Below are 15723 nucleotides of genomic sequence, written 5' to 3'. Positions count from 1 at the left end.
AGCTAATTAGCAACTTTGCAACCATTGTTCCCTCTAAACTGTGTGCATGTCATGACTGCCATGCAAATAAATATCAGCCCGCGCAGAGAATCACAAGAACTTCACTTAGCTTTCTAGAGTTTTCCCACTATCAACGTTTCCCTTTACTGTGGCAATTGTATCGAATCAACATTAGCCACTTTCAATGCAACATACCGAAACAAAACAAACTATGCAAGACTTAGTATGCACAACTAACTATGCAAGAGATTTTGTTGTAAGCAGAGGGCATTGGAACAGGATTCTATTGCATTGACAGGCACAACTCATGCCTATACTCTACTACACGGACTAATGCGCTATAACCAATCAGAGCTGCAGTAGGCTTATATGCAAATAGACCATTGCCATATATGGATTTGTGCCATTCACTGGACTGTCTTACAGCATGAGCTGTCGTGATTATTACGCGCTTGTTTTGAGATCAACGCGAAAGCTGCATGTAGCCACATGCGCACATTTGTTAATATTCTTTGCTAGTTAGTGAATTATTAGCCCAGATACGAACTTCTACAGATGCACCATTGAGAGCATCCTGTCGGGCTGTATCACTGCCTGGTTTGGCAATTCCACCGTCCACAACCGCAGAGGGTGGTACGGTCTGCCCAACTCATCATCGGGGGCACACTGACTGCCAGGACGTCTACAGCACCTGCTATCACAGGAAGGCCAAGAAGGTCAATCAAGGACCTCAGCCACCCAAGCCACGGCCTTTTCGTCCAGCAATGTCAGAGTCTGTAATATATATTATTCCGGACTCTGACATTGCTCGTTCTGATATTTCTTAATTTTTACTTTTTGAATTATGTGCGTATTGCTAAGAATTATTACTGCACTGTTAGAGATAGAAACGCAAGCATTTCGCTGCACCTGCGATAACATCTGCAAATCTGTGTATGTGACCAATACACTTTGATTTGACTATGCATACTGCCTAAATGCCTAAAAGAAAGGTTGCTACAGCTGCAGCATTTGTGTTAAGGACTCACTGCTTTATTTATTCGTTTTAGTTTAAAACTGGGGACATGGTTCTTGTGATTATGTACATGTAGCCAGTACTTTTAGTAGTCTTCCGATGATAGTGAAGTAAACGACCAGCATCAATGCTGCGTAAACAATTGACTCCCTCGAACATACCCAGAACCATTGAGCAGGCCATTTTCCCATAACTACTTGCGCGCTTCTACATTGTACGTTCGCAGATGACCAAAATGGCGGATTCGTCGGTGGGTACTCGATAGTCCCAAATCATTATACAACTACAACGTTTATATCCAGATGTTTACCCTCAACTTTCGTGAATATATATTTTCAATATCTTATCTTTCGACAGGTCGGTGTTGTCGAGGGCTGTAGGCTCCCTGTTCTTAGAAAAAATCAGGAAAACGAAGATGAGTGGCGTGAGTATCGTCCTCTTGGCTACCACTAGGGTAGCTGGCGCAAACGTTAATAGCTGCTTAATAAAACAACTGTCATGACTGAATGTTTGAAAACACAAGCGGCTAGTTACGGTAGTGGCACATAGTAAACAAAGGCACTGGTGACTTTTAATGGAGATTTCAATTGTTTACTAATTGTCTATCAGTTACGAAAGCATTAACGTTAGCTAGATACATATTTTGATTCTGTAGCTATGCTGAAGTTAGCTCCATTTAACGTAACGATGTTGTGTTTTGTAGACAAAAACTTTGCTAGCTAGCTTCGTAGCCAATGTATAAATTCAGATAGCGAAGAGACCCACAGATTGGATAGGTTTCTAGATCTGTCATGTCGTGTGATGTTTTTCTTGCAGCCTTGGCTGAAATTCTCAGTGTGAAAGAGATCCCAGGGAGAAAGCTCTACTATGTCCACTATATTGACTGTGAGTATCCTATACTTCATCATGTAAATGTGAGTGTAAAACTCCAACATTGCCATCAGTGATATTGACAGAAGAAGCAGATATGTGTAAATGTCAAGTTGGCAAACATTTGACTAGAGATCAACTCAGGTGTGTGTATATGTGTTTGTGCCTCTGCTTGTTTAAAGTCAACAAGCGTCTGGATGAGTGGGTTACGCCGGACAGGCTTGACGTGAAGAAGCTCCAGTTCCCTAAGAAGGAAGCTAAAACGCCCACTAAGAATGGGCTTCCGGGGTCGCGGCCCAGCTCCCCGGAGAGCGAAGTGGTAAGAGCGGCCGGAGCTGGCCCCCAACATACCCCCAGCAGGCCCCCACAGCCGCAAGCCCAGCAGAAGTCTATACCCACCAAAACTTCTCTACCAGACTTTCAAGTGTTGCAACAACAAGCTCAGGTTTGGTAGTAGTGTCTTAAGCCCAATCCTGGCAATTGTACCCTGTTGCTTGCCATCTACATTATAACCAATGTTCTTTTCCTGCAGTTGTGGTTAATACTTAATGCTGAGATGTTGGAAAAGCTATTTTTGTTAAACAACTACTCTACTGTACAACCCAATTGTTATCACCACCACCATTTGGTCTGCAGTCTTTTGGAGCTATGATATTTTAGTTAAATTAGACCAATGAACATGATGAAATGATAGACCTGGCCATTTCTGCTTCATGAATCATTTCAAAGATCTGTGAAATGCTACTTCCAGTAGCTTAATTCAAGATTTATATGAAACAACGTTTCTCTGGTCTTGCCTTCTGTTGGCTGATATACAAACGCATTTACATATGTTTTAGCCTAAGGCCAGACAAAATTGATTCACTGTTTAACGGATTTTCCCCCAGAAAAGTGAGGCGAGCAAGCAAAAAACAAAACGAAAAAATAGTTAAGGTGATAAGGAATAACAGTACTTTACCACATTGTGGTAGTCTTAACAAATTCAAGAATAATTAACCATTACATTTGTAATTAAATTAAAATGTTGATGCATAATAATGAGTTCATTACCTGAATGCATCTCTATAGCCTATAGGTGTTATCAAAATATTCATACAAATATGATTAGGCCTCTCATAGACTAGGCCTTGTAGAAAGAGGGTCAATCAAGTTAGGTCTGCCAAATGAATGTAGCATTGGAAATATATACAGAAAGCCAGCCATAGAGTATAACCTATCATCATAAAAAAAAAGTTGTTTATAACATGCACAATTGGAAGCATCAATCTATATAGATCAAGCGTGACTAAATTCGAGCCCAGTAACTTCTCACCGCATCCTCCTTCGATTGTCTCGTCTGGCTGCCACGAAAAGCCCCCACCTGGTGATCTGTGTGCGTGCCACTGGCGATGTACTTTACTGGACATGTTAGTTGTTCTCGGCGGTTCATCATCACTTCAAACGCATTCCGTCGTGGTGTTATCGGTTGGCCTACTACTACTGGTAGTACCGGTAAAATGTAAGTTATGAATCGCAAATCACCATACAGCTGACACACTTCGATTTCATCGATCATTTTGACTTCAATTTGGTTGTCCAAAATACTATCAGCTTGCACTGCGTCTTTGCTGATGAATACCCTGATCTCTAGCCAGTCAATTGGTTAAATTATATTTTTTCATCTATTAATCGCTTCCGATAGATCTGAAAAATGATGCAATAACCATGGATTTAATTGACTGTTTGTTTATAATGAGGGATGTCCCACGTTTAACCTGGACACATAAATAGTAGGACTTTGCGCTGACTTCTGTCATGAGAGAGAAATTAAACATCTATACGTCGCCTGCATGTGCCAGCGTGTGTCTTTCACTGTCCAATCCGAGGCTCGAACATCTCAGGCTGTTTGGTCTCTTGGGCATCAACTTGGGAAAGCCTCAAGGGAGAACGGACAGTGCATTATAAACAAAGAGCCGCATACAGTTGAAGTCGGAAGTTTACATACACTTAGGTTGGAGTCATTAAAACTCGTTTTTCCAACCACCCCACACATTTATTGTTAACAAACTATAGTTTTGGCAAGTCGGTTAGGACATCTACTTTGTGCATGACACAAGTAATTTTTCCAACAATTGATTACAGACAGATTATTTCACTTATAATTCACTGTATCACAATTCCAGTGGGTCAGAAGTTTACATACACTAAGTTGACTGTGCCTTTAAACTGCTTGGAATATTCCAGAAAATGATGTCATGAATTTAGAAGCTTCTGATAGGCTAATTGACATAATTTTAGTCAATTGGAGGTGTACCTGTGGATGTATTTCAAGGCCCACCTTCAAACTCAGTGCCTCTTTGCTTATTATTTTTTTATTTTGGGGGGGTGTGGAGAAAAGTGAGGCGGGGCATCCGTTAAACAGTAATTCAACTTTGTCCGGCCTAAGTTTATTCTAAAACATAAACAGGTTTGTATTGTCTTGACCTTTTATTAGGTCATTCTATTTTTAAATCATGTTCAGTCTCTATGCAAACTGTATGTTTTTGTTTTGATCTACTCAAGTGTATGCTATCTTGACTGGGTTATTGATTAGGCTTTTATTACAATGTTCAATGAATAACGTAAATTGAAGTGATAATACAGCGCATTGTTTGAGTGTGACTGTCAGTTAATCCCCCTTCTTTCTGTTCAAATTCAGAGGAAGAGTCTAGACCTCAACCTTCAAACTGCCACAGCTCCTTCCAGAGGCAAAACTCTCCCCACGCCGGTACAGCATCAATTTACCCATTCTACACAGCCATGATTAAGACCTGTTTGGTCCACAAAGTCAGAATGGGTTCATAGCTACATTTGAATAGTAACGACAACAAACACATTTATGTAAGAACTCCTACAGTTGTATAATTCTAAAATGAAGGAGAAACATCTTAAAGTAGGTGATTTCTAGTGATATTGATAACTGTGTGGGGGGGTTTGTCCCGGACCTAGTATATAACTGTCTGGTCATGTAAAATATAGCTAGAACACCTGTTATGCCTGTGGTGGGGTTGGGATTTGAAATCCCATCAACATAATCTTTAAATATTCATTATTTTCAGTTGCTCCAAAGCTTTTTCTCATGTCTGCCCATGTCTCATCTCTCATACAGAAGAGGAAAGCAGAGTCTGTGTCTCTGGCAACACAAGTGTCCCCGGCAACCCCCGTGCCATCCTTGCCAGGTTCGGTTGAAGCCTCCCAGGCGTCTGTTTACCCTGCTGTAAGGGACACCAACACCTTCAACCTCAAATCCAATGCTCGCGATGACCATGAGCAGCTTACCTCTCTCACCACGGTAAACCAACATTTGATAACTTTGTGTTTCGGTAATGATCAATCGCTAGTCTCCCACTATTACTCTGTTGGTGTTTGATTTCTTAATTCCCCCCTTTTCAAATGATCCCAGAATGGTACTGCCCGTCGCCCCATGCCCAATCAGCCAGGCAGGAAGAGGAAGCAGCCCCCCAACTGCGGGGGAACCGATGAGGTATGGAACACTTTAGGGCTTATGGGCATGGCTTCTTTAACCAAGTCATTATTTGCCCTCATTTCAACTGTAGACCACCGTATCTTCTCCCATCATTCACATTTGTAGAGTAACACACTTTAGCAACATACTGGCATCAACAAGTCATTCTTCTGTTTTCAGAAATTGCGTCAGCATCCTTTTAGCTTGAACACGTCTAAAAGAAAACTGATTTTAATACAGGACAAACTTGTTATGGATGTCACTAATACCCAGTTAGCGATAGGGCCCTTACTATGCTAGACTAGTATGAGCCGGGATACTAGATTAGAGTTGACTAACAGGATCGTACTTTCCTAGTCCTATACGTTTACCTTTCATGGTTATATGCTTTCAGTTAGACTGATCTGAGCAAGTCAATTCAATGTTGGTATCAGCACAAGCACATTTTCAACCATGTTACTTGCAGCATTGTAGCTAGTGATAGTGTGAGAAGGCGAAACTGCATTTTACGTAATTGTGTGTGAATTCTGGAATTATTAACCTTTGTGAATTATTGCCTTCCCCTTTCTGTTTTAATGTTAAGATATCCCTTCCAAATTAACAAAGAAATAAAGAACAGGTCAATATAATATATGCAGAAATCTCCCTGGTGACCTTTAACTCCTGAATCTTCCCACATTGATAAAATTAGTATAAACAATAATAATTTTCCTTCCCTCTTAAATCAGTGTCCAAAAGCCCTCGTCCGCTTGTGTTTTTCTGCTAGATAATAAAGGTTTTCCAGTATAACAACAGCCCCCGATGTGCCAATGTCTATCTGCAGCCAGGAGAGGTCCGTCTCATTTCCTTCTCATTGCCTGTTTGCCTGTCTCTCTTTGTTTATGGAATTATTTTAAAGGTTATGGCCTTCAATCAGACCTTTGGTATTTCATGTGAAAGCTTTGTAAGGAATGCTCCCTATTTTTAATCAGTTATTTCATCTTTATTAGTTGCCTTTTATTTTGACAAGATTCTAAGCGATGTATCAGATAATGGAATAATATCGTTCTCTTCCTTTCTGCTGCTCCCTTCCTACCATCTTGCATCAGGACTCGCAGGACAGCTCTGATGGCATCCCCTCCACCCCTCGCATGACTGGCAGTCTGGTGTCAGACCGTAGCCATGACGACATTGTCACGCGTATGAAGAACATTGACTGCATTGAACTGGGCCGCCACAGGCTGAAGCCCTGGTACTTCTCGCCCTACCCACAGGAACTGACCACATTGCCTATTCTCTACCTCTGTGAGTTCTGCTTGAAGTACCTCAAGAGCCTCAAGTGTCTGCAGAGGCATCTGGTGAGACACTAGATTGGAATATCTCAATGAAATGTATGTAACACCAATACAAGAGCCAGAGGGGAGAGGGTTGCTGTGCAGTCGTAGTATTGCGTTTGAGCTGCAGAACATGTCATCACGTATTATTCTCCTCCTCTCTCATCCAGACCAAGTGTAATCTTCGGCATCCCCCTGGCAATGAGATCTACCGCAAGGGCACCATCTCCTTTTTTGAAATAGATGGCAGAAAAAACAAAGTGAGTAATGTCCATGATCCTCCCTGCTGCCTGGTCACACCTCGTCACTGTAATGAGTTTCTCGCTTAACAACTCTTGTTTCTTTCATGTTTGCCAGACATACTCTCAGAACCTGTGTTTACTGGCCAAGTGTTTCCTGGACCACAAGACGCTGTACTATGACACAGACCCCTTCCTCTTCTACGTCATGACAGAGTACGACTCCAAGGGCTTCCACATAGTGGGCTACTTCTCCAAGGTACATGAAATGCTTCTTATCACCTGGTGCTTGCAGTTAAACCCGTTGCTCATGAAGATAAGCAATAATACTGTGTAATACTTGACATTACAACCAACCCTTTAGACATGTTGAAAATGCACCCGACTTACTCTCTTTTTCTGTGCGCAGGAGAAAGAGTCGACGGAAGATTACAACGTGGCCTGTATCCTCACCTTACCTCCCTACCAGCGGAGAGGCTACGGCAAATTGCTCATTGAGTTCAGTAAGTGAACCAGTAAGAAGTTATTGACTTTAAAACGTGGATTTTAAACCCACTGGCTCCAGATTATCTATAAGTCTTTGCTAGGTAAAGCCCCGCCTTATCTCAGCTCACTGGTCACCATAGCAACACCCACCCGTAGCACGCGCTCCAGCAGGTGTATTGCACTGGTCATCCCCAAAGCCGAAACTTCCTTTGGCCGCCTTTCCTTCCAGTTCTCTGCTGCCAATGACTGGAACGAACTGCAAAAATCACTGAAGCTGGAGACTTATATCTCCCTCTCTAACTTTAAGCATCAGCTGTCAGAGCAGCTTACTGATCACTGTACCTGTACACAGCCAATCTGTAATAGCACACCCAACTACCACATCCCCATATTATTACACCCTCTTGCTCTTTTGCACCCCAGTATCTCTACTTGCACATCATCATCTGCATATCTTTCAGTCCACTATTAATGCTAAATAATAAAAAAAAATTGCCTCTAGGGCCTATTTATTGCCTACCTCCCTACTCGTCTACATTTGCACACACTGTACATAGATTTTTCTATTTTTCTTTTGTGTTATTGACTGTGCGTTGGTTTGTGTAACTCTGTGTTGTTTTTGTCGCACTGCTTTGCTTTATCTTGGCCAGGTCGCAGTTGTAAATGAGAACTTGTTCTCAACTGGCCTACCTGGTTAAATAAAGGTTAAATAAATAAAAAAGAAATCTGTACAAACAGTTTATACAGTGTGTGTGTGTTAAAATGTGGCCATTCATTATGCCATAACTGAAGGTGTTGTCTTTTGGTCATCAGGTTATGAGCTGTCTAAGGTAGAGGGGAAGACGGGCACACCAGAGAAGCCTCTGTCTGACCTGGGGCTGCTCTCCTACCGCTCCTACTGGTCCCAGACCATCCTGGAGATACTCATGGACCTCAAGCCTGACAATGGGGAGCGGCCGCAGATCACCATCAAGTACGCCTCTGTCCTGTTGTTCTCCCAGCTTGTTCTCTGTTATAGCTCAAGCTGCTGTTATTTCTGTAACCTAATATCATGCGTCTTGTGTATTTCCAGTGACATCAGCGAGATCACCAGCGTGAAGAAAGAGGATGTCATATCTACACTTCAGTACCTTAACCTAATTAACTACTATAAGGTGAGGGATACTAGTGCAGGGAACAGCACTTCACTTTTTTTTTTTTAAATGAAAGGGCAATCTTGATCAGCATATTTGAACCTCTTCTCTCCCTGTGGCTTCTCAGGGCCAGTATATCCTGACTCTTTCGGAGGACATAGTGGAGGGGCATGAGAGGGCAATGCAGAAGCGTCACCTGCGCATCGACTCCAAATGCCTTCACTTCACCCCCAAGGACTGGAGCAAGAGGGGCAAGTGGTAGGACCGTATCTGGTTCTCCTGGTCTCTTTCTCTCTTACCGCATACTTTCCTGAAGCACTCCGTGTGAAGAGCACCACACAGGTCTCCTCAGAGAGGATCAAAGATTTACAAATTAACAAGAACTGTGTTTATATTCAGCCTCATTTTTCTGAATCATGTCCATCCTCCTATTGCCCTCACCAGATTCTCTCTGTCATTAGCAACAGTAGATCCATTTGCTTAGTCTCAGTAGTAGGAGTGGTCATCTATTAATGTTGGATAGATGACTCCTACCATCTGTTTCTTTGCCTTCCTGGTATTTGTCTTACTCAGCTTTCAACACTCTTGGACTAGTCAGTAATTAGTTAGTTATTTTCACCTACAGAAGCACATAATACTATTATTGTTTTGGATGTGATCTTGAATAATGACTGCACATATCCACAGTCTCATTGATCCAACGCACTATGAGAATTACAGATCTAACCCCTAACTGCTTGTGACCAGTAGTAATTGTATATACTGTGATATATTGTTTTATAAAGGATTTTTTTTAAAGGTGTGATGCATTTCTGTATGTTAAATGAGATGTGCGGGGATGCTCAGTACAGAAAATAAGCCATGTTGAACTCTTACAAGAATGTATATTTGGATACCTCTACAGTTGTCTGTCCTTTAAAAAAATGGAATGTAAACAAACACGTTTGGCACAATAGCGTGCCATTTAAGTTAATGAGAGTATTTACTGTACATTTGTGTCTGTTCATTTGTAACAAGTGATTCATACTTTGTTATTGTGTTCAATGGTTAGACAGCTATTCTATTTCCCTTCATATTTAAGTGTAAATTCTACATAGAGTCGTCTTCTCTTTGTAAGTGGTTTAGAGTTAAGGAATGGGTGATTCAAATTGTTGTATTAGATGTTTGGCTATATATTGAAAAATACTATAAATCTGACCAACAGATGAGATTTGATATAAGAGCCTTACAGAGAGATGGCTTCACACATCTAATAAACCAGGACACTTTTACTGTGTTTCATGGCTTTAATGAGTTATCAAAGGATAAAATCTGACTGAGTTGTCATCACTCACATGGAGAAATATGGTTTCCTTTAAGTTTCACCCATGTTATTTCTCTATTTGTGGTCATTCCCCTGAATGTCCTCATTTGCCTGAAAAGGAGGTCAAAACAACGTAGTTTAGGAACTGAATCAGAAGATCTATTCCTGGGCTGTTTAGACATTCTTAGGCAGCAGACACATACATTTATATGGAAGTAAAATGTATCTAGTGTGCTCTGCTGTCTTTGTGTACAAAGAAAAGAACGCTTAGTCTCTTACCTCTTTCCATACTTATTGTCACTGTAGGTCAATTTGAGGAACTCAATTTCATAGAACTCTCGTCTGTGGTTTACTGGAGCTCTATAGGCAGGTAACGTGAAGGGGAGACAGTTCGGTCTTCTGCCTATTGGTTGCATTTAGCCTCACCCACGTGCTATGGGAGCCTTTTGAAATTGTAGGACCAACCTAACTTCTTCACTGACTGCATCTCGTCCTCATATAAGCTCAGCAAAAAAAGAAACGTCCTCTCACTGTCAACTGCGTTTATTTTCAGCAAACTTAACGTGTAAATATTTGTATAAACATAAGATTCAACAACTGAGACATAAACAGAACAAGTTCCACAGACATGTGACTAACAGAAATGGAATAATGTGTTCCTGAACAAAGGAGGGGTCAAAAGTTATAGTATCGGGTGTGGCCACCAGCTGCATTAAGTACTGCAGTGCATCTCATGGACTGCACCAGATTTGCCAGTTCTTGCTGTGAGATGTTACCCCACTCTTCCACCAAGGCACCTGCAAGTTCCCGGACATTTCTGGGGGGGAATGGCCCTAGCCTTCACCCTCCAATCCAATAGGTCCCAGACGTGCTCAATGGGATTGAGATCCGGGTTCTTCGCTGGCCATGGCAGAACACTTTTTCTTGCAGGAAATCACGCACAGAACGAGCAGTCTGGCTGGTGGCATTGTCATGCTGGAGGGTCATGTAAAGCACAGAGTTGAGATTGCCTGCAATGACAACAAGCTCAGTCCGATGATGCTGTGACACACCGCCCCAGACCATGACGGACCCTCCAAATCGATCCCGCTCCACAGTACAGGTCTCAGTGTAATGCTCATTCCTTCGACGATAAACGCGAATCTGACCATCAATTTTTACTAGGATTAAATGTCAGGAATTGTGAAAAACTGAGTTTAAATGTATTTGGCTGAGGTGTATGTAAACTTTCAACTTCAACTCTAGGTTATTTACTATAGGTTATTTACATCCATTGAAGTGCTATGATGAGAAATCAAACAGGGGTGGTCGGTCTGAGTAATGAGTTAAGGCTGGAAGACACTCAGCATCCTACCGGATGGTACGCAAGACCCGGAACGCTCAGATGGTCTAAACCCCTCTTTGAGGAAGACTGTGGATGCCTGGCCTCCACTGGAGCTCCCTACTCAGACTCAATGAGTGGCAGCAGTAAGTCAACAAGGCTCATGATAATGATGAAAAAGTCAGAGGGAGAGAGAGAAAGATAGGCAGAGTTCAGAGGAGAAAAATAGAAAATAGGTGAAACAGTGGGACACTCTTGTTGTAAAACATTGGTGAGGGTTTTGCGACTGCCCCCAATGCAAACAGCTACCAACCAGGTCATATCAGGGGCTTTTGAAGTAGAGTCGACCCCAGACAAGCATTTTCAAGCTTTCAGCACACATTCCATTAAATAGATTACCAGGGAAGCAGGAACTGGCTTGTTGTGAGCCTGCATAACAGATCATGAGTGATGATGGTCGTACAGTAGACATGCAAACACAACAGTGTGAGAGGTTTTATGACAGTGTGAATTGTAAATACTGGATTCTGAAGTCATTCTTCCATGTAAAAGTAAAATGTTGTAGGTGAGTATGTAAGCTAAGTGAGTGCTCACAGGGTTATGGGGAGTCTTGACCTTTCCAGTCACTGCCTGTATGTTAGTGATGGTTGACGTTCCATCTTGCACTCCAGGCTACACACACACACACACACACAGCAGAGAAGAGTACCAGAGTATCATGAAAACATGATCAAACCTGTAATCTCTTATTGTAACAACCTCTAATGCTACTGATGCCATGACCACCAAAAGGGTCATAGTGGGGAACCTTGAGCACTTTCTGATGGCGGCACAATTATATATTGTATTGCTAGACTTAGAGGAACTTCATTTTCCCCAGGGGAACATTACTTCATGCCATTACTACTTTATTTTCACAACAATTACCAGTTTCATTACAAACACTTGTAATTAAGGCATCTGTCAAATATTCATGAATACAAACAAGAAACTAAGCATTTACCCGATTGTCTGGGGAAAAAATGAAACCTTCAGCATGGAGGTATGGTACAGAAAGCCACTGGAATACATCAGTGCTTCATCAGGATGTATTTATTCTCAACACTTCTTTGACCATTCCTTCTATTCCATGCATTCAATTCTACTCCACTATGCTCAAGGAGTAGTCTTTGCCTTTGGCAAATGACAGGAGTGGCAAGGAGTGGAATGTTAGCAAAAAAGACTGGTGTCCAGGCTACTCAAGGAGAGGGGGAGTTCCCTTTTCTGGGGCGTAAAGCAAGCGGCAGCAATTTGTTTTTGTACCACAAGGGCGCGTGATGATACCAGTGTAGCTTACAACAATTGTTTTCAGTTGATATGAGAGGATCTCTTGCGGCCAAAATGGATGAAGGACTCCTCCCTGGCTTTTTATAAGCCATTTTAATTCCAACTATTTACATTTATTTTGGAATAGCGTTAAAAAAGTAGGGCCTACTTATGTGCCAGATTTCCAACATATTTTGAAATGGTAATATGGCTACATTTTCAAATGGATAATAGGCTAATCACTACGTTTTATGAAAACGTGCGTATTTTCGTAAATATAGGCAAAATACTTATTCCTGACTTTTTTTTTTTTACCATAAGAATGCCCCTTCTGTCTGTAGAACGCTGCAACCTGGTTTCAGAGCATTTCGTATTATTCTGTTCGTAAATACGAGACACTCCATTTAGTATGATACAGTATCATATACATTTTAGTGTCCAGGATTACGTGTACTATGTTGTTTCTAGTCTATAAGACTAGGCTGAACTAAAGACTAACAGTTATCATATTGCACCTTGCCCCGCTTCCCCTGAACTTGAACCTAATGACCACTGTCAAGGTCGATGCATAAAGTTGGAAATTGATTTGTCGGTTGGGCACATTCTATATCAAATGGGGACATGGCATTGACCATGTTTTTCAATTGTCTATCTATCATATCCCAAGTAGACCTGATCCATCAACTCTAAATAAAGGGCATATTTGGGGATTTGGTGTTGGCATGTATGGAAAGTAGATGTTGCAGAAATGGATGTAGCCTAACAAAAAGTAAACACAATAAGATATTTTATATAATAAATACACAATTGCAGAGTAGATTTATACTTTATTATTTTAGGAAGAAGTCGGCATGATAGTATTGTGTTTCAAGGAAAAGTATGACAATTTGGTCAGAGGTCATTTGAAGCAATGCGTAATTGTTTTTTATGTCATTGCTCACATCAACCCAGTCAAAAGCAACATGAGTAATACAAATCTGGGCAGATAAATAAATAAACAAATACATTATTAAATGAACAAATCAATAAATATCAAATAAATAATCGATTATAGATAAATATACATTTGTAAAAAATAAAATAAAAAAAGAGAATACATTTACACAAAACTGTACTATTCAGGAGGAACATTTTTGATTTCACATCAAAGAGGTTTGTCCGTTTGCGAGGTGAAACAAATGTTTACAATAACTCTGTCCAAACGGAATGAAGTCATTAATGCCGAAGCAAAAGCCCGAGGTCATTAAATAGTTTGGGACAAAACTATCACCTGTCTGCGCTCCGTTGGGTGATACTTGTTGATGTGTCTGGTGAGGCCAGGAGAGGAGAAGAAATTATCCCCACAAAATCGACACGGAAACACCTCTCCTGTCACCTTTGTGATGCGCTCGGTCCCTGCGTATTTGGCGGAGGGCTGGGGTGATTCCCGGCCGGACTCGAGCGGGCAGCTGTGTTGTTGGTCTGTGACTATGGCCAAAGGAGAGGAAGGAGTCTGATTCTGGGGATGACTAGCTGCTTTCCTGTTGTGCAAGGCCAGGTGTTTCCTCAGGTACGCTTGTTTTCTAAATTTCTTTGAGCACTGTGGGCAGCTGAACATAATTTCTTCATCAGAGCCAGAGTCTGAGGGTGGCGTGGAGGGTGGGAGCGTATATCTGACTGTTGGTGTATGAGGTCGACTCTCCTCTCTTTGTGACGAGACTCTCTCCACTTGGAAACCCTTTGGCTTGTGCCAACGTCGGTGGGAGGCCAGGTTAGCGGGACAACTAAAAACTTTGTCACACTCGTCGCAGCGATATTCGACTCGGACGATGCGAGAGCACTTGTGGAAGGCCAAAGTTAGAGGGTCCGCGTACCGCTCCTTGCAAAGCTGACAGATGAACTCTCCAAGCGGACTACTGGTGTTGGAGCGCTGCTTCACCTCATCCTCTGCCTCCTCCGTAATGCGCAACCCGAGGACAGGAGATGTGGTTACCTCATGTCGGACGCTGGACCTCTTCTCTTGGTTTGGGGAGCTTGAGGACTTGCGCTTTTTAGAATTAGTATGGGGAGATCTGGCGTTGGAGGAGGCAGGCCGCTTCACTGCTGCATATTTAGCATCCCCGCACATGGTGTCCAGTCTGGTGGTCATCTCCGGAAGAGACGGCGACACTGGGGAGCCATCAATGGCGAAGCTTCCCAAATTTGCCTCTGGAAAGGTATCTGCTGGAGCAGGAGAAAGAGAGCTGAGCATTTGATGAGCGGCGTCCGCTGGTGGGTACTGATATCCCTCGCTGTCAGGTCGGGTCGGGCTCAGCGAGGGCGCGCAGTGAGACTCTGACATTCCACCAAAAATAACCCGGCTCGGAACTCTGATAAAGTTGTGGCACACCGAGGGCTGTGCATGAACCGGGGCATTCTCGACTAGCGGTGAACAGTTGGCGACCAGCGCCAAGTCCTCCTCGCGCATCCTGTATGAAACAGGACCAGCCTTTTTAGAACGTTTTATAAGGAAACCCTTTGGCATGGTGACTGTCAGAAAGCACACACGACGCGTTATCTTCAACCTCAATACGTTTTCACTGTTAAAGTCGAGGCCAGGGATTGTAAAGAGGCGTGCGTAATCGTAATGCGTCCTGTTCTCTCTGCGGTACTTGTCCACACTGGCCCTCTGTCGTTTGTCTCGGTCTTTATAAAGGCCCCAAGCTGTCATTGTGCGTCAGTTAGGACGCAGATGGCAGCAGTCCAGCCGTCAATAGAAAGGCCCGGCAACATGATCCACCGGGAGTCTCTGAGGAGCACAGCGGCAGATGTCAGCCTCCCCCATTGCCTAGGCCCCTGTCTTCCCCCGCCCCACTCCCACCCCGACCACTTGCCCCGTCCTTGACGGTTCCTAGCCATTATGTAGATTACACAGAGCCATACCACACTTATCCAGCCTTTATCTTCCCATGTCCTCTGAGACTCTATTCAACACACACGTGCCACAGCCGTCCGTCCATTCATCGAAACGCACGAATCAAAAGGAGGGGAAAAGTGCCTGCGGGGAGTCAGGTTTGTGTCAGTTTGGGGGCAAAGAAGCAGAGCAGACGAGGCACAGCACCAGTGAATCTAAGCAGATCAGTGTTCAATGCTCTGCTCAAATGCACCTTAGCCTACATTTAGGCGTCCAGGGGCATTCAACTATTTGAACATGTTAATTTAATTTAAAAAAAAATGTGATTCAACATTATGAGAAGAAAAAAAAGCACACACAAAATAACTCCATATGATTTGTT

At 42.6% G+C, this 15723-nt stretch overlaps 1 protein-coding gene and 1 pseudogene across 3 annotated transcripts; one reads left to right on the top strand and one right to left on the bottom strand.

Annotated features, from left to right (window-relative positions):
- The first annotated feature begins 394 nt into the window (after nucleotides 1–394).
- kat5b (K(lysine) acetyltransferase 5b) lies at nucleotides 395–9811 on the top strand. 3 transcript variants are annotated; one of them, XM_071337953.1, is made up of 15 exons: nucleotides 395–1265; nucleotides 1373–1439; nucleotides 1832–1900; nucleotides 2068–2330; nucleotides 4563–4631; nucleotides 5013–5195; nucleotides 5307–5387; nucleotides 6136–6201; nucleotides 6458–6706; nucleotides 6853–6942; nucleotides 7040–7180; nucleotides 7331–7424; nucleotides 8221–8380; nucleotides 8480–8561; nucleotides 8668–9811. In XM_071337953.1, the coding sequence occupies exons 1-15, from the start codon at nucleotides 1242–1244 to the stop codon at nucleotides 8800–8802; spliced, it is 1773 nt and encodes a 590-aa protein (XP_071194054.1). In that variant the 5' UTR covers nucleotides 395–1241; the 3' UTR covers nucleotides 8803–9811. The 3 variants fall into 3 exon arrangements, with proteins under 3 accessions (XP_071194054.1, XP_071194055.1, XP_071194056.1); XM_071337955.1 differs by having other exon boundaries at nucleotides 1127–1265; nucleotides 2068–2204; XM_071337954.1 differs by lacking the exon at nucleotides 6136–6201 and having other exon boundaries at nucleotides 1126–1265.
- Nucleotides 9812–13276: 3465 nt separating this feature from the next.
- Nucleotides 13277–15238, bottom strand: LOC139537075 (insulinoma-associated protein 1a pseudogene; annotated as a pseudogene).
- Nucleotides 15239–15723: the final 485 nt, after the last annotated feature.

Source organism: Salvelinus alpinus, chromosome 13 (assembly GCF_045679555.1).
Source record: "Salvelinus alpinus chromosome 13, SLU_Salpinus.1, whole genome shotgun sequence".
Classification (NCBI taxonomy): Eukaryota; Metazoa; Chordata; class Actinopteri; order Salmoniformes; family Salmonidae; genus Salvelinus; species Salvelinus alpinus.
The sequence above is the reverse complement of the archived record's forward strand: the minus strand, read 5'-3'. Positions and strand labels throughout refer to the sequence as shown.